This window comes from Haplochromis burtoni, unplaced genomic scaffold (assembly GCF_018398535.1).
Source record: "Haplochromis burtoni strain Fernald_Lab_line unplaced genomic scaffold, NCSU_Asbu1 Contig_214, whole genome shotgun sequence".
Lineage (NCBI taxonomy): Eukaryota > Metazoa > Chordata > Actinopteri > Cichliformes > Cichlidae > Haplochromis > Haplochromis burtoni.
In genome coordinates, this window is record NW_024582575.1 from 337,748 (window position 1) to 362,432 (window position 24,685).

At 45.3% G+C, this 24,685-nt stretch overlaps 1 protein-coding gene across 1 annotated transcript; it reads left to right on the forward strand.

Annotated features, from left to right (window-relative positions):
* Positions 1–4,414: 4,414 nt before the first annotated feature.
* Positions 4,415–24,057, forward strand: tbc1d12a (TBC1 domain family, member 12a). The gene is made up of 13 exons (XM_014338312.2): positions 4,415–5,879; positions 13,236–13,371; positions 17,127–17,260; positions 18,271–18,353; positions 18,442–18,559; positions 18,634–18,740; positions 19,162–19,245; positions 19,327–19,421; positions 19,666–19,737; positions 19,836–19,964; positions 20,129–20,238; positions 20,599–20,857; positions 20,940–24,057. Exons 1-13 carry the CDS (start codon positions 4,750–4,752, stop codon positions 21,009–21,011), a joined length of 2,529 nt encoding a protein of 842 aa, XP_014193798.1. The 5' UTR covers positions 4,415–4,749; the 3' UTR covers positions 21,012–24,057.
* Positions 24,058–24,685: the final 628 nt, after the last annotated feature.

Sequence of the window (24,685 nt, forward strand, 5' to 3'; positions counted from 1 at the left end):
GGGCTGTTTAACAGCGACCGTTTAACTCGCTCTGCTGTTTCAGGAAAGAGAGATCACATTCATGTTGTCAGTTATGTGCACAATAATCTGTTCAGACACGCTGTGTCCACCAAACTGAGGCTATAAACATTAAAATAACTAAAAGTTCAGGACTGTGCAAACATCTCGAGCTATCGCTCACTTCTTAGCATCTTGCTGTTTTTCAGTTAAGAATCAGCAGGCTGCAGCACAAGCATCTGATGCCTCTTAACAGATGGTTTACTTAAATGTATTATATTATATCAGCTCGTCATTTATCTGTGAAACAGTTTAAACCACATGAAACCTGTTGTACGAATAAAGTTTGATTCACAGTCACTTAAAGGAAACACAGCAGTGCAGAGAGTGGTTCAAGCCCTTGCATACATCTGTCACTTCAGTGCTGATTGGTGGACATGCTGTTTGCTGCACTGAACTCTTCTGGAGCCCAGATTTTTCTCTCATACTTCAAGATTGGTGGCACACTGGTCCTCAGTCCTGCCTGGGCCTACGGTAAAAACCTGCTGGCTGAGTGGGTGAAAGGCTCGATTCCTCTGAGATATTAAAGCAGATTTAAAGGCCGCTCAGACCTGAACACGACCACCGGGGTGTTGGAAATCCACAACATGACTGCAGCGGACACTGGAGTGTATTCAGTGGAGATCAGCAACCAGGTCCAGTGTTGGTTTATCAGACTGTGGAGATCAAAGATGTGCCCCAGCCTGAGGTGAGCGTGCAGCCGCCAGCGTGTCGCATGAACTCAGAGGACTGAGCTGTGATGGAGACGCTGATCAAAATGGGCCTGTCGAGTACTTCTGGAAGAAGGATGATGGAGAGTGAGAGCAGTCAGGAAAGAAGATGGAGATCCTCAATAATGAGGAAACAGCGTGTGAAAACTTTCTCCTGCAGGATGAAGAACCTGGTGAGTGAGAGCGACAGCGAGCCCATCGATAATCCACTCTACCAGGAGAAAAACCCGACTGTGGACTCGGTGTCACACTTTCAGGGGCTGTGATGAGATCCTTGGTGATCCTGACTCCGTGTTGGGCGGCTGTGTGTTTGTGGACAAACGAAAGACTCTTCGTAAATGCAGAAACACACACAGCTGAAGCTGAACCACCGCCTTAATTTCCTGCTGTAGATAAAAGTGAATATTTTACTTTTTAAAGCAAAATAGTTATCAGATAAAGTCTGTTTGCTGTGGTTGTTTTACAAGCCTGGGTTTCTGTTGGAACAGCTTGGTGTGGCGTCATCGAGGAGTCAGCTGTTATACACAAAGCGTCCTCTCCTGCAGCAGCAGTGTCCACAGAGAGAGAACAGCTCCACTCTAGAGTTTTATTTGTGTGTCCCAGATCACACATACAGGTTCAAACAGCTTCACTGGCAAAACACAGTATTTAAAACAATGAAAAACAATTTAGAAACAATTTCAAACAAATAAAAACCAGAAATGTTTGCAAAATATAAAGACGCATACAGACGCAGAAGAACAGAAAGGAAGCGAAGCTGGTGCTGCTCTCACTGCAGACTGCAGCTTAGTTACAGCTCTGCATCCTCCAAGTACGAGTCTGTCGTGTTTGTCAGAATTTATTTGAATTAAAACTGAAAAACAAAACCGAGAAAACAGAAGCAGAAAAAATACTATGATTGAGTCAAAATTTGAAAATGCTGCAATGATTCAGTGAAATGTACAAACGCAGAAGTGCAGCACACAAGGTGAACGAGTTTGTACAACTCTAACAAGCTTGAAACTGAATCTTTGTTGTGAGCAGCTCTGTCAGCATCCTCAGGGTGACGTCTCCAGGCTTCTTCTTTGTTCTGGTCCCTGTCAGGATGATCCCACACTGCTTCAGTCACGCTGAGGTCGGCTCTGTGGAGGCCCTTCCATGACTGATGGTGTCCTGCGGTGTGTTATTATATCCAGGTGTGCTTTCACTGCACTGAAGTGTGTTTGCTGGAACAGGAAGCTGCTGGTATTGTATGGCGGATCAAAATATGATGGAACTTTCTCTGTTAATAATTCATATCTCCAACAGCCATACTTAATCTGAGCCAAACACGTCAGATGTGGATTCATCTCTCCGTCAGACCTGTTCCTCTGATCTTCGGTCCAGTTGACAGCCGTCCTTCACTGGATCCTCTCATCACCAACGATGATGACACCGCCTACAGAGATGAGATCCAGCGGCTGTCAGATTGGTGTAACTACAATAACCTCACCCTAAACACCAAGAAAACCAAGGAAGTGGTCATGGACTTCTGCAGAACAAGAACTGATCCCCCTCCCCTCTCCATGAAAGGTGACTGTGTGGAGAGGGTGTCCTCCTCTAAGTTCCTCGGCACCCACATATCTGAGGACCGATCTTGGTCCACAAACACATGAGCCCTGGTGAAGAAAGCCCAGCAGCGCCTCCATTTCCTGAAGGTCCTGAGATGGAACAGGCTGCAGACTGACCTCCTGTCCTTCTGCCGTGCCACTATCGAGAGCGTGCTGGTGCACGCCATCCCTGTGCGGTATGCTAGTTGCACAACAGCTGACAAGAAGAGACTACAGAGGTTCATCAGAAGTGCAGAGAAGCTGTCCACTCCCCTCACTGGACTTATTTATTTATTATATTATATAACTGCCCTTGTATGCAGCCCCACAATGTTTCTGTTTCAGTGTTTCTTACACATACACCATGTGTAAAGTTCACTCACATATACGTTTTCTCTTCTTTACTTTTGCACCTTTGTGGTCCAGCTACCCAAATTTTGCTCTAAGTCTCTCAGGTCCTGTGTCAGGTCTTTGCTGGATGCTTTCCTCTTTCTTAAAGACGTGACCTTCACTGCTCATCTGCTGTAGAAAGTTTTTAGACCTCACACTTCTTCTTTTGTCCAGTTTCCTCAGATTTTTTTAACAACGTGGTGCACACCTTTGTAAATGTGTGTTGGTGCAAAAGTGTTATTTTATCTCAAAGTGTGTTATCTTTGGCTCAAGACTTTTGCACAGCACTCCAAAGCACTAAAAGAAAACGGATTCCCCCAGAATCCCCAAACATGGTTTTGACCAACAGCCCTCATTCATGGTTCTGTGAGTGTTTCACTGATGAGCTGTGGGAGGTTAACAGGTTACTGTCAGAGTGAAAGAGCAGGAGGTTATGCAGAGCGGTTGGGCCAGTCTGTCTTTGCAGCCAGTGTTTCCTGATTGAAGGTAAAGATAGCACATTCTCTGGTTTCCTGTGCAGCATTTTTCCTGGCTGAGTGGATGGAAGACGCCATTGACCTTGTATATTTTAGCAGATTTAGCAGCTGTTCACACCTGAACACTGATCCACTGCTGAAGATCAGGAACATGACTACAGCTGTCACATTTGTGTATTCAGTGGAGATCAACAACACGGTGTAGAGTCCCAGGTAGTGAGAAAGAGAGCGAATCCATCAATAATGTTTTCCACAGAGAATAAACAGGCCTCTCTTCTAAATCCAGCCTTATGATATCTCTGGGGACCTGCGATGGCTTGGGGCAGCAAAAACAGTGTTTGAAAAGGAAATGCAAGTTTTTGCTTTATTTTCAGTGTTAATCATGTGTCAGATATCAAATATCAGTCTTCAAACGCTGATCTTTTTCAGGCTTTTTATATTTTTTATTACTTTTTTCTGCCATCTTATCTGTGAATCTCTTTGACCTGCGCTACCCTGAATAAAACTTAAGAATAAAGTTTGATCTCTCTGCAAGCGTGACCTGGTCAATATGCCAGCAGACATTATTAAGGATAAACAATCAGATTTGACTGATGAACTATGAAAGATCAGGACAGCATCATTGTAGTTTTGATTTTTTCATTAGTTTTACTTCATTTTGAATTATTATTTTTGTTTCAGTTAGTTGCTCATATCAGTTTAGTTTTTATTGTTCCAAAACATTTAGTTTGTGTGAGTAATGCCGAGTGTATTTGTCAGGACTGGATCCTCCTTGTGATTTCTGGCTTGATAAATTTGACCACAATGACAAAAGCTCAGGTGATTTCTCGAATAGTATAATTTCAGTTTTTTTCTAGATTGTTAAAAGCACACAGAGCATAGTTCTGCCAGGCGCTTGCTCAAATGGTGATCATCTGATTACAGGTTTTCTCCATCTTTGTATTAATATAACGTCTTACCTTACAACATACTGTGTCTTGAGACAGTTGTTGTTGTGATTTAATGCTATATAAACAAAAATTGAACTAATTTTTTTCCAGTCTAGTCTTCAGATTAGTATTCGTTAACTGTAATAACTCTGAGTTTGTTTGAGTGTTTGTGTGCCTTTTTTAATGGGGTCAACAAAGGTTTGAGGTGCAGTTACACAGATTGACCACAGGGTGTCACTGTAAACCTCTTCAGCGAATCAAAACACAGTTGTGGTGAATGACGTCATTGTTGGGGAATTTTCAAGATGGCGCTGGACTGTGGCCGGGATGCCACTGCTGCTGCGACTAGCTAACAGTTGGGGGATTTAATTAATCTTCTGCCCGGTGGCGACGCAAGAAAGCGGCCGTGAAGCGTTCCTTTGTCTGCATTAAACACCTGAGACGGAAATGTTGCGCCGGGTGTGTGTCAGGTAGCGTTAAACCGGCTCTGAAAATGCAGGTAGCCCCTTCCTCCAAGAACAACAAAACCTGCTGCTGCGGAGCTCGGCCCACCGGGCAGGGGGACTCGTTGCAGGAACTTACGCCCGCGGCAGAGGCTCGCTTGTGGGACTGAGAAGTCATGGAGACTGTGAGGGAGAACGGAGGGTCGTTCGGAGTCGACTTGAACGAGAACGAAGAGGGAGAAAGAGGTGGCGGAGCGGGGAAATCAGCACTCAGAGACCGCAGCATCGCGCTGCTAGCCGGGGTCAGCGCGGTGCAAGACGCTGGGAAGGCTTTCACCGGCCTCGGCAGGGATGTAAACACTGACGCCTCCTTGAAAGGGAAGATAATGCTGGAGAGGCTGTTCCCCGGCCAGGTTTCCGGGGTCTGCGGGGACCACAGTGGCCTGAACGGGTTCACTGAGGAGGAGCTGTCGGTGGTCGAGTTGGAAGTAGGAGGAGGGCTTGGCCTTGAGGGCACCACAGCTGCTTCCTGTCCAGCTGTGTTCTCAGTGGAGAAGATGCGGGGGGACAGCAAAGAAGAAGCCCGGGACTCAGACTGTGTTAGCCCGGGGGGAGAGGCCACAGGAGGCGGGTGTATCAGGACTGCTCTGCCCGGCCATGAGCTGGTATGCGCGGTGAGGGAGCACCGGCGGAACTGCGCCTGCACCGCGGGGGTAAACATGCCCAACGGGGCTGCTGACAGCTGTGAGGGGGAGGCAGGGTTATTTCCCACCCAGCAGCTTTGCGTTTGCGACTGTGAAGAAGTGAAAGTGGCCAACGGGGGTTTCCACACACATGACCAGGACCTGGACTCGGGCTGCTCACCTGAAAACACCCCTGACTGTCAGTTTAAATCGAAGTCTAGGCATGAGAAGAGGGTAGGGTCCCCTGGATTAAGTGCCAAATCCCCCTCTCCCTGCCCTTCATCCAGTGGCAGCCCGCTCTCTGAGCGCAACACCAGGGATGAAGAGGAGGTGGAGGACGATGAGGAGGGTTTCAGTGACCCCAGCTCACCTCCCGTCAGGCCGCAGAGTCTGAGGACTAACCCCAACGTGGCCGTGTCCCTCAGCTGTGACGCCACCCCGCTGTCCCCAGAGGATGAGGAGGATGGGGGCTTTTATTTTGAAGGGTACGAGGAAGACCTGAGGGGCGTTTTGGAGGCGGGTCGTCGGCAGAGCGCTCCGGACACGCTCCCGGACCTGAACCAGGACAGCTCGGACCCCAAGCAGATGCCAAAGAGGTTCGGCATCGCAGATTTCTTCACCAGGTAAAATGATCACGTGGTCTGCGGGGCAATAAAGAGTGCACGTGCTAACTCCCAAGGACCCCCTCCCTCCTCATATGGTCTTAAGGCTTTAGTCTTACTACTGTATTAAAATATAAGTAAACAACACGAAGACAACTGAAAAGGATAAAATACAAGGTTTTAATTCTCAGTCAATCCAGGCTCAATTATTTTAGTAAAGAAGCTCATAATTTAAAGATTCAAACAGAAAAAAATAAAGATTTAAAAGCTGATTGGACTTTAGTTAGCGTTATTAAAATACATTTTACGTATAGGAAATACCTTCTTTTATTTACTTATCTGTCCTTAAGATTCATGGAAATAAACAACATAAGGCTGAAAAATATAAAACACACTTTTATTAATTTGTGCTTCCAAATGCAGATTTTAGGAAATAAAGCTCATGATGTACAGATTTAAATGCTCGGTGATGAAGATGCATCCTTGCATCCAGCAGCTGTCTCCGCCTACTCTTCTCGCTCCACCTTTCCACATTAAAGGTCACTTATTGTATTAAACAGACGACCTCTCAGAGCTGCTGTCTGGGGCCTGTAACACTGTAAAATCCTGCACGTTGATCACATCTCAGTTCTGTATGTGTGACACAGCAGGCATCGGCGAGCATCGACTCAGCGCTGCCTCTTTCCCCGGGGCTTCACCGCTCCCTTTGCTCTTTTCCCGGAGAGGTTTCAGCCATTAGAGGCGATTGATCACGCCGTGTAACCACCGTGCAGCTGCCCAGATGCTGTGACTGTGTGCTGATCAGGCACGAATGAGATTACATGCTCTCAGTTCCTGAAAAGCTGATTTTTAGACGTGTCACATCGACTTTGAATAAACCCCACACGCACAGGTGGTTGAACTAAAAGGCTTTGAAACACAGTCTGGGCTCTTTAGATGGAGCTTTTTAGCCTCTGTGCTAGAATTAAGGCAACAGAGCAGCAACACAGGAACACGTTTTTCCTTTTTAACCAAAGAAGCGAGTCACGCTGAAGCAAAAGAGAAGGTGAATAAATGAAGGAGAGGCTGAATTACTAAGCTTTAGCTCTTAATGTACAAAACCTCCAAACATATAAGAGCAAAGCTGGAGATATTTGAGCTGTGGGTTACTGGATTATTTTCAGATTGTTGATGACTTTGTGATGATTTTGTTGCCGTCCTGACGCAGGGACAGCGCTGTCTCCCTCTCACTCTTTGCCACATAAACAGGGCAGTGACTCAGTGACCTTTGAGGTTTCACTCCTACAGTGTTGGTGCTAAAAAGCAACGCTAGTTCATAACCTGTGTGAATCTGTGTTATCTCCACCTGTTGGTCCATTATGAGCCTGCTATTGAGTGCATCCTGAATTTGATTGCTTTGTTTCGGTCTTTTATTTATTCAAACCAAGATGGCCGTTCTTTGGTCATTTTAATTTGGTTCTTGTTGTTCCAAGAAAGAGTCGAGTAGATCTTCAATGATTGCATGAGCCCCAGGCCGAGGGAAGTGGGCGCTCTCCATATTCCCAATGAAACAGGGGGAAACGCCCTCCTCCTGCTTTGTCTCGTTTTGAGATGACAGATTGATGGCGTCATTTCCCATACACGCCACACAGACCCTCTTAGCAAATATACAAGTAACCTCCTGTTGTTGGACTGGATAATGTTAGCTGACGGGACTAAACACGACATTTCAAATGAGATATAAAATCAGATAATGCGGTTTTATGTTGCATGACGTAAAGTGTTGTCCGTCTTCTCTTAAAGGGAGACTGCACTGGTCCTGCGATAAGTAATAAGTCAAAGTTTGAAGGTATATGTTGATTAAATGTTAAAATTTTGAATAAAGCAACAAAGAGTTAATTTGCAGAAATGGCGTGCTGGGAAAGGAGTCGTTCTTTTCAGCTCTACCAGACTCCTGACAAAAAAATGATCATTTTATTTCACAGGAAACAAGAGTTTGTTTGTTTTAAAAACCAAAGGCGATTAGACAACAATCTCACACATCTTTGGAGGTAAAATTCCCGTTTTTGTGAATGGAGTCTGGTGGAATGTGATGGCTTTACATCCTCGTCAGAGTGAAGCACTGAAAACGCAGCATCCACCTTTAAATATGCAGCATATGAACACTGAATTCATTTTTTTTTTGCATTTTATTTCAGTCAGCTGTTTGTAAAGTCCCACTCTATGTTCTGTATTCTGTTCTGGTCCTTATCACCTACTCCTGCTATGTGCAGTCTTTTTTATTGTAGTGCATCTCTTCCTGTTTTGTAACAGCTGAAAGTACACACTTGTGCTTTGCATTAAAAGTCAAATTTCCGGTCAAATACTTGACAGAATTCCTCAGTTGTTGGAGTCGGTCTTCAGACAAGAAATGATTACATTTATCAGATTGTCTGCAGTTCAACAGGAAGCACACAGGGCCTTCTCAGAAATCAGAGGAGAGCAGGTTGGGTGAGGACCTGAAAGCAGCGGCCTCCTGCAGGCTGATAGCTGAAGGGCTGTTTGTTCAGAGCTGAGAACGTCTAAGTTTGTATCTTTGCCTGAAATGCGGTCCGTTTTTTGTCATTCGACTGATTAGATTTGGTCTGGAGTCAGTTTTCTTGTTTGTCCGCTGTAACCACAACACCGCAGGTGGTTAGGACATCCAGACCCTGCTAATTTGGTCCCAATGCTGAGCCCTGCTGATTTTAATCATGCTCGGTGCGGTCTGGTGCCGCGCTCATTGATTGCTGCTCAGTCAGAGCCAGGAAGTGTGGATGCAGGTGTGCGCAGTATCTGTTTGAGAGTACGGAAGAGACGCTCTGTCGGTAACTGATGATTAACCCAGAGCACCCAAACAGAAAGCAGAAAGCAAACTTGAAGTCTCAAGGTTGGAGATTGATCTGCTGGCGGATATGTGCTCATCCAGGATAACCTCGTTAGTCAAACGATCCTCGGCAGCGGTGGAAACCCGCCGGGCGCTCCGGGACATGGCTCGGTTTATCTAACAGCCCAGTTTTAGTTTGTTTTGCTGAACTTTGTGAGTGCCGTCGTTCTCTTTGGCTTCATTTGTCTCTCCTGTTGGAACAGCTAACCTCACTTCAGTGTTGGTGCTTTAGGGTTATGATCTGAAATCATGACCATTGCTGCTCCACGTTGAGTTCATATTTGCTTGAAGTCGTCTGTAAATGGCAAAAACAATCATCGTGGCTTTTTGTTGTTGTTCATCGACCGGTGTGACTCATTGAAACCAGCCGTCCACTCTGCCCCTCACACCAGAGACCACAGTCCCACACAGAACACATCATCTCTGCTTCATATGACTTTAACACTAAGATGCACTAATTCAGTATTTATTGAAGTTCTAGTGCCGAAACTACTTTGATTGTTTGTGATTTTAGGAAAAAAAGCACCAGGACATTTTGCATGCATGAACAGATGGGATCATTTTCCATCACTATTCCGCATTTTTCCACGAGAGCAGGCTGAAACATCAGAATGATAACCGTGGAATTGAATCTCTGGGGGCACGAGGCTGCACTCAGTTCACATGATTTAATATGCTGCAGATATTTGCCTTCTACAGTTACTTATAATTGCTTTGAGCAGATAAGGCTGCAGGTGAAGTTCGGTTTCCTGTTTTTATTGTGCTGTAAAGGAGGATTGCTTTGTTTCATCCTGAACTGACTGCATGATTTCCTCCCTCGTGACTTGAACAGTGACTCCAGCAGCAGAATAAAGATGTTATATTACGTTGATAGTTACTGGAAGAGCTCCAATGTTCCTCTGAGCCACACGAGGAAGTGAAAAAGAGAGAAATGCAGCAGCAGAGAGTTTCCCTAAGGTTTGGTCGCATTCAGAAACTTGAGCGTTGGATTTTTCTCTGTTTGACTAATGAAGCAAAAACAGTCCCTGACTGGCAGGTGCAGGAAAATTTATGTTTGTTAAATCTGCATCTGGGTCTGGGCTGGTTTTTTGGGTTGGATGCGAGCCCTGCAGCTGGCTTGAATGTCACAGCGTCTCAGAGGAAATCCAGACAGACGGAGGAGGAAGGCCAAGGGGAAAACAGCCCAGCTGGAAAAACTCCACTCTGGCCGTGTGGCCCACAGAGCTCAGGCAGGTCAGCCAGGGTCACATACAGGCAGCAGTGCTACTTTAAAGTGGACCTGTGCTGTTCCTTATTTCCTGTCACCCACCTCCTCTTCCAGAGGTGGATGTTAAAGTTAAGCATATGTACACGTGCGTCTGGGTCAGTTTTAGTTGGTGGTTTCCCACTCAAACCTTCTGTTTGTGAGGGGCAGCCAATCAGAATAAAGATGGCTTAAATGAAAGATTCATTTAAACTATGAAAGAGCCCAAGATTAAACAACAAGTGGAACTGCAGCTCTGAGCATGCACAGCTTTGTGCTCACGTCCTGCTTCTAATCAGCTGTTGGAATAACACAGAACCAGCCTTTAATTATTTAAGGTCTTTGTTAGATGTGCTCACCTCTGCAGTTAATTATTAATGCAGTGTGTAGTGCAGCCTCAGTGTTTCACACAGAGTTGCGCTCTATTTGTGATGGCAGCACGGTGTCTTTTAAAAACAAAGTCATAAAAAGACCCTCGTATACTTTTGCAGGAATAGATAACAGATGATAAACAGCTGCGCCTCCCGTCAGTGACTCCCAGCACATCCAGGCCATCTGCTTCAGGCTGCAGCTTGCAGCAGATCAACAGAACAGAGCAAAGCTTACGCTACAAAAACTGCTTGGTTAGGTTTGTCTCAGAATAATGTTTACCCCACAATTTACTGAATTCTCTTCTACAGCTTCTGACTTCTACATCAGTCAGGACAAGCTCGGGAGAGCGCCCTGTGGAACAGGAAGTCAAGAGTCTGGGATTATTTCTGTCAAAATAAACACAAATTGATACTTGAATGGCTCCCACTACTGAAGTTTGTGTGTGAAACACTGAGGTTAGGTCTTATCACACATAAACACCCACAGAGGCTGAACGTCACAGCAGCCACAGCTTTAAACGAGGCTTCTGATCTGAGGGACAGTTTGATGTAACCAGCACAAAGCTACGCGTCAGCTGTTCTTCTGAGGAAGGAGCAGTGACAGTCTAACCTGCTGCATTTCTTCTTCTGCATGATTAATGTGCGCACTCCTCGGCGGTTTGGAGAATCCTGGCAGGACGCTGTGAATGAACATTTCACTTTCTTTGTGTTTGTGATCTTTCTTCTGTAATTACACCAGAGTCACATTGTTGCTCAGATAAAGAGCCTCTGCTGTTAGTGAGAAAGCAACTTCTCCTTTTTCTATTTCTGGAGTTTCTCTCACTTGTTACAACTGCAGCCGCAAGAGAGGAAGAAGATCAACAACACACAGTTCAGTTTTTAACCAAAGTCTGTCAGCATCTACGAGTTTGTTTGGTTTTAAAACTGACATCCGTGTGATAGTGGAGTTTTTCCATCAGTTATAAAGTTGTGTTTATCTGTCATTTTGGCATTAAAATAATAAAAACAAGGATTTTATTTCACAGAACTGCTAAAACTGTCGCTTACACCGAGAAGAAAATAATCTAGTTTTAATTGCACTTAAGTCTACAATTACCTTCTATTACCTTTTAAATGACTGAAAGTTTTGAATGAGCCACAGACGCTTCAGCAATAGCATTTATCTCAGCTGAGGGAGAAAGAGCCAAGTTTTCTGTAATCAAAGTGAATGAAAGTGTAGGGACACGGCGATCGTGGCTCCGCTTATTCTTGCAGTGGTGCACAGACAGCTGAGCTGCAGCAGATGCAGCGTGTGGGTCTTTGAAGCTGTGAACAAACTTGACCTGCAGAGCGCGAGGTGGGATAATATTTGCTCTGCCGTCTCCTCGGGGCCGGCTCCCATGCACATCTGTGTCTGTTTGTTCTCTTCCCGCCGGCTGACCAGCAGACTCTCCCAATGAAAACTGTCGATATGGCAGCTTTTCCTAAACAGTCTTTTTTCCTTTGGCATCATCTTAAAAAAACTGCTGTAGCTGCAGCATTTACCGCGTTACGTCTTTGCTGCGTGTCTTTCCTCGTTTGTTTGAGGAACTGAAATCGGCCTCTGCAGCTTTTCTGACCAGAGTTTACATTCTTCACAGATGGCTGGACTTCTAATGAAATGGGAACCTGCCAGTGTGTTGAAATGTCTGAGTGATAGGGAACGCTTACAGGAATCTCTTTAAGGGGAAGACGTTTTATCAGCACACTGAAGGAGGTCAGAGGGACACTGACCATGTAACCTGTGTGAGGATGAGCAGAGTTTTATACACTGACTGTAGTACATTTAATGACGCCATGCAGAATCTGACCTTCATGAATATCTGCACAGTTACAGGCCCTCAGATATGTAGGGGGTGCAGTTTGTTTATATTCATGACTTCATAATTACAGCACATTAAGTTTTCAGTGCTGAAAAATATTAATGCTCAGTTAAAAACTAAACTTCACAATCTAAAGCCAAAGTCTGGCTAACGTGGAGCGTCGCTATGATGGGATCTGTCAGATGCAGCGGAGCAGAAAGCAGCATCGATAGTCTGCGTGTTTGATCTGGTTTCTGATTATTTCAAACGGTGCCAGCTTTCACGACTCAAATCAACATGCGGAGCAGGTGCTGCTCAGGACAAGTTAGAGCAAATGAAAGGTCTCCTTTTTATCTATGTTCGATACCAGGATTCCTTCTGACTGATTTATGGAGCCTATCGCATAAAGCAGTGCACACCCTGAACAGGTCATCAGACTAGTGTGGAGCTAAAACGAATAAATAAACAATTAATGAAAAAGGTAAATAGGTACAGAAGCAATGTCACATTTTACATTAATGATGTTCTACTTTTGTGTTTAATATTAGTGATGATTCATTTTATTAGTTTCTAAGGTAGATTAGTGTCTAAAATGATTACAATTACTAAATAAAACTGTAAAGGAAACTGTGAAAAGGCATCAAATGTAAAGTTAATTTTATTCATTCATTTATTTTCCCTCCTGATTAGAAGACACCATCTCTGTCGTCGAGGCAACACTCTGACCTCTTGTCACCCTTTGAATTTGCAAAATGAAGCAGAAATAAGCAAAGAAACAAACAAGAAAATACACAAAAATATGAGGTCAAAACTGTAAATTAGGGAAGTGAAATAAAACAAGTGTATACACAAGTTGATAATAATAAGAAAATCTGTAACATTTTATAAGTTTATTAAAATACATCAGCTAATGCATAAAAACTCTTATACTTAATAATGAAGAGAAGTTTTATTTGTAACATTTTGCTTGTCCTTCATATGATTTTGAGAGATGAAGTTTATTTCCTTCCTGTTGACTCTGATACATGTTTGCTAAGCTCAGCCTGTGCTCTCTTTCAGGAGCCTGTTTTCTAGGAAACCCAAAGAGCCCAAAGCGACGTCTCACAGCTCAGCAGGGTGGCGACTGTTTGGCAAGACCGCAGCCAGAGAAGGCGATACGAGCAAAGACCTCGCCTCCACGCCGACCGCGGAGCAGGTTGGCTCTTTAAACACACACAATCATATCATCATCCTCCTCCTCCTCCTCCGCCCAGGGTGTTTAATCTGCTCCCAGCCACAGTCGGTCCTTTATAAGGGCATGAAACTCTCCTGGGTGAATCATCTGAGCAGAAACATGAGCTGCTATGTTGGAAAATCAGATAAACAGTGGAAGGTAGAAGCCTTAGGACTCAGAAACTGAGGGCGAGGCGTTAAACGAGCTCCGCAGGCACAATAAAGGCTCTGTTTGCTTTCAGCGTTACTCGCTGTGTGTCCTCCATGTCCACTCGAGGTCTTAACAAAAACGCTGATTATTTTAAAGCACACCCAGCTGTGTCCACCTGCAACCTCAGTTGTCCTCTTTCCTTCTGTCGGCACCTTTTCTTCATCAGTTATTGAGATTTTACGTTTTTCTGAACCGTTTGCGTTGTGGGAACACGAGCACTGCATTTTCTCAGGGCAGGCTGCAGACTGTACGTGTTCATGTTCAAGTCAGAGTTTGAAGCCTCGTCAGTGAATTCTGAATGTCTTAATGTAAATGTTGCCTCCAGCACAGAGAGGGGAAATAAGCTTCACACTGTGAGGTAAGAACTAATCATCTGCAAATAACTGACATCCAATTTATAAACGTAAACAGACTGCAAAGTGCTGCAACTCACCTGCGAATTAGCTGAGGTAAAGTCTAGCAGGCAGCTAGCAGCTATACCCACCTGTTAGTCAAAGAGGCCACGCCCCCTAATAATGCAAACTTTTAGCTGTAATGCAGTTTAAACAGGTGAGATATAACCGCACCCTCGGTACAGTTGTTATTAAGCAGAAGTCACCTATAGAGACCAGAACAGTTTCTTTGCAGGACTTCTGGAGCCAGCCCCTAGTGGATGTTAGAGGAACTGCACTCTGGAGCTGTTCTGGGGGTTGCTGCCTGCTTGCTGTTGGAAAATAGAGCCATGAACACTGCGCCTGCAGTCCCATCCCATGCACTTTCTGCTTTATTTATGCACTTGAGCAAAGTTAAACTTTTTGATTTTGTTTACATTGAAGAAGCTGTGAAGCAGCTCTCAGCAGTCACATTCAGAGATCTTTAACTGGAACAGCTGCTGGGGTTTTTCCTCCCATGCAGCTACGCTGAAGTCCAGTCGATGCTGGATGGAGTTTTTGCTCCGGCTTGTTTACCACAGGTTGCAAAGCTTTTTCATGCACGTTCTACCAAACCAAAGTGGGAAAGCACTTTCTCCGTGGGATCTGGCTTTGTGCATGAAGCCATTGTGACACTAGTTGGTGGTTTGATTCCTAGTCTGCATGGCAAATATCCTTGGGCAAGATACTAACCCCAAATTGCTCTCTGATCCATCCATCGGAGTATGAATGTGTGTGTGAATGTTAGTGAGAAAGCAAAAAATGTGCTTGTGTGAATGGGTGTGACTGGGTGAATGAACAAGTTATGTAAAGCGCTTTGAGTGCTCAGAAGAGTAGAAAAGTGCTATTTAAGAACCATTTACACTGAAACAGGAAACAGCCAAACCTGAAAGCCAGGACTGTTTCCACCGAGCTGGACAAACACACTATTGTCTGAAATATCGCTGCAGCAGGAAGATGTCCCAACAACATCTGTGCTATGGAGCACGCAGCAGACTGTGACAGTCGCAATGTGAATGTCTCCCTGCTTTCTGGTACAGAGACTGCAGAGCTGCACCGGGCTGGATTTACTGGAGTCTTATTTAAGGAGCCAAACCATGATTAAACCATCAGTTAACAGTTAGCATCATTTGGCAGCTTCAGAGCTGTCCTTCTGCACTATTGAAAGGAAACAGTTTAAGTGAAGTCAGCCTTCCTCCTCCTCCTCCTCCTCCTCCTCCTCCAGCAGCTTTGTGTCTGACATGTCAGCTAGCCTGAGCCAGGCCACATCTGGCCAACTCTTTTCCCGATGAATCATCTGACTGCTGCTGCCGTCATGTGAGCAGAGCGAGGGTAGAGGCCAGCAGCTGTTGGCAAAATACCTTTAAGGCTCCAATCAAAGGTCAGAGGTCACACAGTCATGCTCCATGTTACTGTGGCAGCAAAGAAAATCCCGCCAAGTGTGACGTAGTTTTTTTATCCGGCAAACTGATGTGAAAATGTATGTAATTAAACTCAACCAGAGGAGGAGGCTGGTGTGTGTCTGCGTGTGTGTGTGTGATCATCATCTGCCTCCGCAGCTTCAGGCTGTGTACGTGTGGATGTTGCCCAGCACACTACATCATTTTACAGGCATCGTGTTGTACATAAACACAGGCAGGCTAACAGTGTTAGCATCAAGCTGGTAAACACGTGTGCAGATGCAGCTCCTCTCTGCTCTGCAGCATCTGGATTTTTACTGCTCGTAAAAACTCTCCTCAGACATAAATACCATGATTACGTGGAGCTTTTCTGTGCTCACACAGACACTCGACCTGCAGCAGACCCACTGTCTGATCTCCTGATCGTCAGTATCGCAGAATTAGGAAATCACCTTTGCGGAGGTTGAAGGATCTTATCTGTCTGAGTTCCTCATTTGTAGTTCTGTAGAGTCCAGCTAGCTGCTAACGTAAACGCTCTCATCCAAATACGTCACTTCTGCTTGCTAACATGGATGCTTTTAAATGTGGAGGCACAAACCAGTGGGTGTGATGTCACTGTGGCTGCATGCATCTTTTATTTACAGTCTGTCTAACAAACCATAATATGCACGTTGCTGTAATGTAAAGGAAAGGTGAGCAGCATGTTTCACATCAGTGTTTCCTCAGCTCCGTGTTTTTATATCTCGGCTCTTTGGAAATCACCTGATGCATATCTTTTTATGACTCTCACTTCATGTTGAATCTGATGACAGAGCAGCCTCAGAGGGCGACCTCTGTCTCCCTCTGCTGGCGGCATTCACGCCTGAAACCAGCTGATGAAAGACGTGTTGTTCTGTTGACCCCACAGCTGTCCTGCTCCTGTGGATAAACGGTTTATTGTACGGGCCACACACACACACAGAGTGATTCTCTGTGCTTAAGCTGATGAACGAACGCTCTGTTTATTCTGAAACTGCAAATAATCTGTTACAAACATTTTTACTAAATTCAGAAACGATGCTTTTACTTCCGTTTGTACTCGAGAGAATTGTGGAAAGAAAAGCACCTTCTTTACGTTTCTTCCACCTCTCATCCAAGAAGCTTTTTCAGTTCTAAGATCAATTAGTGGGGAGTGATCTCCACCATGTGCCTCCATCTCACCATATCCCAGCATCCTCCTCTGCTACCAACCCTCTGCATGTCCTGCTTCACCACATCCATCTTCTCTGAGCTCTTCCTCCTTTCCTCCTGCTTGGCGGCTCCATCATCTGTCCAGTAAATCCACTCTCCCTCTTCTGCACATGTGCAAACCCTCTCAGCTTCTCTACCTTTGTCTCCAAAGCTCGCCTGAGCTGTCCCTCTGACACTTGAAATGATCAGACCTTTGCAAAAGCAGTTTTTGGGTCTCAGAGAAGAATGAAACTGAGCTGGAGGCAGATGTTTATCTGTGTATAAGGTGGAATGGCTTTTTATGATGTTCTCTGTGTGGCGCTTTTACAGCTCAGGAAAATAAAACTTTAAACACCCACAGCTCAGTGAGGACCGTGGGAACTGAAAAAAATGTGAGACGGCTCTGAATTTGTGTCACTGCCAAAAGCACTCTGTTGAGTTGATGTTCAGGTGTAATTATTCCTCTGAGAGCGATGCTGTACTACATGATATCTGTTTCTTTCTTTAGTCTCCTCAGCAGGAGTCGATGAAGGACTCCAGCGTGCCCTCGTGTCCTCAGCGCCCCCTGCTTGCAGGGAGGAGGAAAAACCTGGAGTTTGAACCTCTTTCCACCACGGCTCTCATCTTGGAGGACCGCCCTTCGTAAGTTCTGTGGTGGCTTTAAAAATGCAGTTTTAAGAATGTGCTTTTGTGCCTGTGGTGGAAAAGACTGCAGCTGGTTCTAGATTACACGCTGTGGTGTTGGAAAAGGCATAAACCTGCTGATGTGTGTACTTCTGAAGCGAGTGCATCTGCAAACAGGGGATTTTGTGTTATTCCCACGTTTAAGCTCAATGGTTCCAACTGTGAGCCGAGCGGTGTAGGGTATCCGTGCTGGTGCCGATCTTTTTACCAGTACACTCTGGAGTGTTTGAAAACCAGCCTGCATTGGTGCTGGTTTGTTTCTCACCTCAGCTGCAGCTTCTGACTCAATGTTTCCAACTTTGGGCTCAGCGGTGTTGGGAAGTCAAGTTGCTGCTGGTCTTTATTCTCTGGAACCAGCTGGAACTGGTTGTTGTTATTATTATTATTATTATTATTATTATTATTATTATTGGCAGAATGTTGCTGAATGCACTTGCAGATTAAAATGTTATATTTCAATGTTTCATAGCTGCAGAAACAGACACCTGAGTCAGTGAATGACATGTTTTATTTTTGTGAAAAGCAAATGAAAGGGCCGAATATTTCCATCACATACATGTGTGTGTATCAGTAACACATGCTTGGATATGGATTTGCATTGGAAGACCACACGTGGTCCTCCATGACTATTTTTCCTGCCTGTATGTGGAAGTCGGAGGTTCGACTGTGCAATGCAGTGAAAACACTGAAGCTTTTATATCAGTCTTTATTGTTCTTTGTCCCTCTGTGGTGAACAAAGATGAGCTAACAGTTTTACATTAGAGTCAAACTGGTGTAAAATGTCAGATTAATGAGTTTTTCCCTGAGTGAGGGGGATGCGAGGCGATCCTCGCAGCAGAAACACTTCAGGATGAGGTCACTGTCACAGAGAGACAGAGCCGCTGTGTGTGATCACCTGACAGGAAGTAAAACCAGAAAACCCCAACAAGCTTTCCAGCTGGCTGAGAGCTCGTCTGTCTGTCCTTCAGGAACCTGCCGGCTAAATCTACGGAGGAAACTCAGAGACACAAGCTGGAGTACGAGGAGATGGTGGCAGGAGCCAAGAGGAGAGGTACACACACACTCACACAGATGTATTGATGTCACTGGCTGTTTCTGTTCTTGGATTTGATTGGCTCGTGCTGTTGCGTCTCCTTCAGAGCTGAAAGAAGCCCAGAGGAAGAAGCGTCAGATGAAGGAGAGACACCGGCAGGAGGACAGCATCTCCAACGCCATGGTCATCTGGAACACCGAGATCCTGCCTCACTGGGACTCCATGTACGTCTCCACCGCTGTGTGTGTGTGCGTGCGCGCGGGTGCTTGTGTTTATTTAATGCATTGTGTGTGTGCAGGAAGGGAACGAGGCGGGTCAGAGAGCTGTGGTGGCAGGGCCTTCCCCCCAGCGTCAGAGGAAGAGTTTGGAGCCTCGCTATCGGCAACGAGCTGAACATCACACCAGGTACAAACACGCGATCCTGGACACCCTTTTGACACTTCTGTTAAATATTAAGTACATTTTTAATGCGGCAGTGACTGCAGCTGTTTATTTAAACCACCATGAGTCCCACAGGAACCCTAATCTGTGCTCTCTTACATGGAGAGATGGAGGCGTGCAGAGACAGTCAGTTTAGATTCTGGTTCACAAACATTTGCAGAGTGGGAAGAACACAGCTGGGCGTTGCACACTTTTAATGAATCTAACGAGAATTTTGATTGCATGGTAAAAAATAGTTCTGCACACAAAACTGTGACTGAGGCTCAAAGAGATTCAAAATGATGGATTTGCATAAAAACTGAAACTCTAACTCTAACCTTTAAAAGTTGCCGATTGAGTCTGCAGAGTCTAATTTTCTGATTGATGGGTGTTTGTCTCGCTGCAGAGCTCTATGAGATCTTCCTCTCCAGAGCCAAAGAGAAGTGGAGGAGTTACAGCGAGACCAGCTCGGTGAACGACAGCGAGAGCGGTACGACGCCCCTCCTCTCTTTGACCCTCACAGCTCCAGTTTCAGCGACTGAAAACTACTTCTGTGTGTTTCTCCCGTTAGATGGAGGAGCATCTCTGGCTGACAGAGAGTCCAGCCTGGATCTCATCAAACTAGACATCTCCAGAACCTTCCCCTCGCTCTTCATCTTCCAGAAGGTAAACACAGATAACAGGCAGAGGACCATTCAGGTTTGCAGCACTGCAGCAGCAAATGCAGCAGTTTGATTTCTGCAACGATGAGAAAAGAATTTGGTCGGATTTTCAGACATTTGTTTTTGGACTTGTGACGTCTGTGTGGGTGTTTTTGTCCCGAGGTTCTTCAGTCTGCCTGCAACAAACAGCCAGCAGGTCAATCACATCTGTGTCTCACATGAATGTCTGCTGTGTCTTCCTCCTGCAGGGCGGTCCGTACCACGACCTCCTCCACAGCGTGCTGGGTGCCTACACGTGTTACAGGCCTGACATTGGCTATGTGAGTAAAAGCATTATGGCAGCTGTTACCGAATATTTAAAAGTCATTCAGTGTCTCGTTAAGACTGATCCGAAACCAAAGCGTCTGTGGACTTTCAGGTGCAGGGCATGTCCTTCATCGCTGCTGTGCTCATCCTCAACTTGGAGGAGGCCGAGGCCTTCATCACCTTTGCCAACCTGCTCAATAAACCCTGTCAGATGGCCTTCTTCAGAGTCGACCACGAACTGGTACGCAGTCTTTGTGATATTTCATAAGAGGGAGGAGGGAAAACTCAGAAACCTCCTGAAGAACTCAGAGTTGGTTTGTGAGTAAAAGTGAAAGATTTTTACTTTTACACAAATCACTGTGAACATTTAAAACCTTTTCCTCTTTGTTCTCTCGTTTCTGACAGATGTTGAAGTATTTTGCAGCCTTTGAGATTTTCTTCGAGGAGAATCTTCCTCGTCTCTTCAGCCACTTCCAGACCAACAGCCTGACCCCTGACCTCTATCTGATTGACTGGTGAGTTAATACAACTGAAGAAAAAAGCAGCCAAGCTGATTTTTCTGTTTATAAATTTACAGCAAATCTTTTAGATGTTTAACACAGATTAGATTGTCAGTAAGATTTATCGACTTAAAAATGCCTTAAAGTTCATTTGTCTTAAAAAAAAAAAAAGACTTTGGATGTAGCTCACCTGGTTGAGCAGGTGACACGTAACAAAGGTCACTGCAGGTCACCACAGAGTCCTGCAGAAGCTGTTTGCGTTGATTTGGTTTTAGCGGTGCATATTTCCATGCCGATCTTTCATAACTCGCCTTGAGTTGGTGTTTCATCTTCATACGCCTGCAGATTTCACTCAGCATGTCTGTCTCCCTGCAGGATCTTCACTCTGTACAGTAAGTCACTCCCTCTGGACGTGGCGTGCCGGGTGTGGGACGTCTTTTGCCGGGATGGCGAGGAGAGCTTATTCCGGACGGGTCTGGGCATCCTGCATCTGTACGAGGAAGTCCTGCTGCAGATGGACTTCATCCACATCGCGCAGTTCCTCACGCGCCTGCCGGAGGACCTGCAGTCGCACACGCTCTTCAACGCCATGGCCAGCACGCACATGATCAGCAGGAACCGCCGCTGGGCTCAGGTCAGGCTCACGGTCAGAGCGCAGGGCGAGGGCGGCGCAGCTCACTCGCAGAAAAAAAGCTAACAGCTGTGTTTCCTTCCAGGTGTTTTCTGCCTTGATGAAGGACGGAAATAAAGAGGCGGATAAAAACACGAGTCCAGCTTTGAGAAGCTAACCCCGACGCTAACTCCAGCTGTACTCAAACTAACGTCTGGCTTCGGGGATGTCGGAGCTCGCGCTAGCTCCCCCTGCCGCCGCTGACGCCAACCACAGAGGCTAGTTGTGTATCTTGAAGCTGCGTAGCCTGAAGCTAAACTCAGTCCTGGGCTCAGCTACGAAGCTTGAAGTGAAGACGAGGCAGCCGTGGAGGTGGGGGCGGAGCCGCTGACCAGTCTTGGGAAAGGAAGCGGCAGCTCCGGCGATTCCTGAAACCTCTGCTGGGACCAGAAGCGTTCGGTTACTCCTGATCTTCAGCTGCCAGTCAGTATTTCTCACAGATTGTGTTCCACAGCTGGGGAGTCACAGGCGGCTGGGAAGAAAACCTAAAAGCAGTCCGACTCGGCCATTGTTTGGCTCCTCCAGGTCGGGACGGCGCTAACACTGAGCGTCACGCCCTGCGTAATTCTCCAAGACTCTAAATCTAACTGTAGGTGCTAATGAGTTTCTCAAGGCTTCAGAAATGTCCTCTGTGGTTCACTTATTAATGTGAGTCCTTGTGGTTCGAGTTCACAAACACTCTTTTACTTTGCTGCTTTTGTTGTAATATTAGCTTCAAGAATGACGGCAGTCTGCACTACTTTAATCTGCTAGCAAAACAAACTCACAACACGGGAGATTTGGGTGGAAGTAAAACTAAAGTGTTGCAGTTTACTCGCTGCTTCTCTGTCACCAGTTTTGGTGGGAGCTGCCCAGTTTGGGAGATATCTGCTGCCTTCTCAGAACTAAAATCAAAAAGCATTTTTAATATAATTCTGTCGTTCTGGGAATCAAGACCACCTTCCTTAAAAAAGGATTCATGTACCCAAACTCACTGTGAGCATGTTTCAGGATCTGTGCAGAAGGAAGCGTCGATCTGTCGCGTGTCGGTCCGTTAGCTTAGCGCCCTGCTGAACAGCAGACAGCAGTCATTTTACCAGAACCAATCAGCAAACAACCTACAGGTGACATCACCTGCCCACACTCCCAAGTCAGCCGGCCAACGATGTGGTTTGACGCTGCTGCCCTTCATTAAAGTCAGTCTAACGTGTTTTATTAGAGCCTGTAGATGTTACCTAGCAACCACCACTAGAGTGCAGTGTGTGACAGGAAGCTGTAACCGAGCAGAACCAGTTTGTTACGTTCAAACTCGTCCACTGGTCCCACGCACAAGGTTTGTGGATTTTTGTGATTAAGTCGGTCATGATTTTTGGAAAAACACTTATAGACGATAGTCCTGACCAGACGCTCAGAGCTCCTGGGACAGAGCTGACGGCGAATTCAAAGCGTCACCTTCTGACGCCGCACTCTCTCCACCTCACGCTCCGTGTTCCCGTCACTTGTGCACAAGATCCTGAACTCCCTCGTTTGGTGGAAGAAGCAACCGCCTGCTGTTTTCTGGCTCATTCATTCGATTCGTGTTCAAGAGAAGGCAGCCTTTATCTGTGAAGTTAGAGCGCTCTCACCAGTCACTCGAAGGAAACCAGGGCTGAACTGGCCCTTTAAGGACGAGCAGATGGTGAAAGTGATTACAAAGGATGCAGTTAATGAAAGAGTATGTGTTTGTTTTTTTAAACGTTAAGATAATGATTCCACTTAAGTGTTTAATACTTCTAAATATATTCTAAAGGTGGGAATATTTCATGTTAGTATTTGACGTAATTGGCTTAAAATATCCACAAAAACCCTTTTGGGTAGAGCGTAAATGTTTGTGCTGACAAATGGGGCCATCGGGGTTTTAAAGCCAGCGTTTCCCAGATCCAGATTTCCATTCAGAGCACTTTATCACGCAGCATTTAAGCCCCACAGTGAGGCCTCCAGGTCTACGGCCGCGGCTTTTAGCTTTTAGTAGTTCGGGCTTGAAAAATGACGCTTTTATAGGCTTTGCATTAGATTATTTCTTGCTTGTTTATTAAAACTTAGCTAAAAAATTTGACTGAAGTTAACAGAAGAAACTGCTGCATGTATGCAAGCAGCGTGTTTGAACCCGGAGGCCTAAAACTGAGACCAGAGGTATTGCTGTTCACTCCCAGAAGATCCTTGAAAACATTATTTCCTTTTAAAGCAAACATCCTCCAAGTCGCCATCTTCTCAAATTTGCAGTGTTTCTTTGTCATCTCTTGTTTTGGATGAATTCGATCGTACGTTCTGATTTTCTGTGGATCAACCGTTTGGTCTACATAGATGCCAGAGGGGAAAAAAACTTGCTTCCAGCCGCTCGGGCTGAAAACTCTCTGCCGACTTTTAGACTGTTTGAAGCTGCTCGCACCAACACTCCAACGGGATAATGAAAGCAATTTTTATTTATTTTTTCTTATATTACTCGTTTTCTTTCAAAAACAAAAGTCTGCTCAAAAATCGAGTTACTGCTGCTTTAGCCTGCCTACAGGCAACTGCAAGCCACTTTGCAACCCACCGTCACCACCTTTGCTCCACCTCCTCCATGTCGTTCCGTCTGCCAGAGCAAACAAACATAACACAACAGCGTCGTCCTGAAATAACAGGAAAAGGAGTTTGTGGTATTTATAGTGGAAAATGATTGTTTTTGGATATTAATTACTTTTTACACAGAAGAGTAACACTAATCTGAGGATGCAGACGTTACCAACACACTGACTGAACAAAGCTTCGCACTCACAGCCGTCACTAAAAACACAACAGCGCTACAATAATGAGCAGATCAGCAGCGTCTCTACAAGTTTCTACACTCTTTGTTGCTCCTTGAGCTCATGGAAACACTTCTTTGATTTCCACTCACTACATCAGCCTGATGTTTGCACAGCCGATTAAAGGCAGCCAGAGGTCACCACCTCCTGTGAGACGGGCAATGATGGAAATATGTGCCAAAAAATAAAATCAAGATAAAAGGTGTTTCAAAAATATACTGGACTATAGAGTGAACTCTGTTTTGTGCTGCCAGACTTTTGTATAATTCATGGATGGTATCTAATGGATGTAATAATAAAGTTAAGCAATCTCAACAGGTGAATTTTAATCAGTTGCTGATCTATAAACTATTCTTTGTATCAGGCGGTAAACATTTGTTTCTGCTGTGACGTTCGATGTTTTAACCTGGGAGTCTATGGCTGCTGTTGGAGCCCCTAGTGGGTGTTAGAGGAAGTGCAGCAAGAAAATGAAGCTTTGTTTTTGTAAAGAGCTCGCTCTATAGTCCTCTGCACCGATCAGCAGTGAATGATTTAGGGCTCAAAATAAATGCAACCCCCATCTCGCCATGACCATCAAACTACCGACAAGCACTACTGAGGAAGTCTCCACTCAGCCTGCAGCGAATGCACAGGCCGCCACTCTTTCCATTTAAAGCTGAAAACTCACCAGAGACGACGAAGATCCCTGGATGAGGAAATGGTTCATGTCCTTTACAGCCACCAGCTAATCAGTACTTCTGAGGTGGTAAAGATGGAGGTCGTTTCCAAACTTCAGGGTTGTTGCTTCTTCTTCTCTGGTGACTGTGTCAGCGTCACACCTGTGTAACACCTGAATTCTCCACAGACAGTTATGATCAGTGTTCATTAAAACATCTGCAAAAATTATGTTTAAAAAGTTAAAAATGCAATTAGTGTTTCCTTCAGGAAAACTACAGACCGTCCCTTTAAAATGTCTGTTACCTTCCACCGAGCCTTACAACCCAGGAAG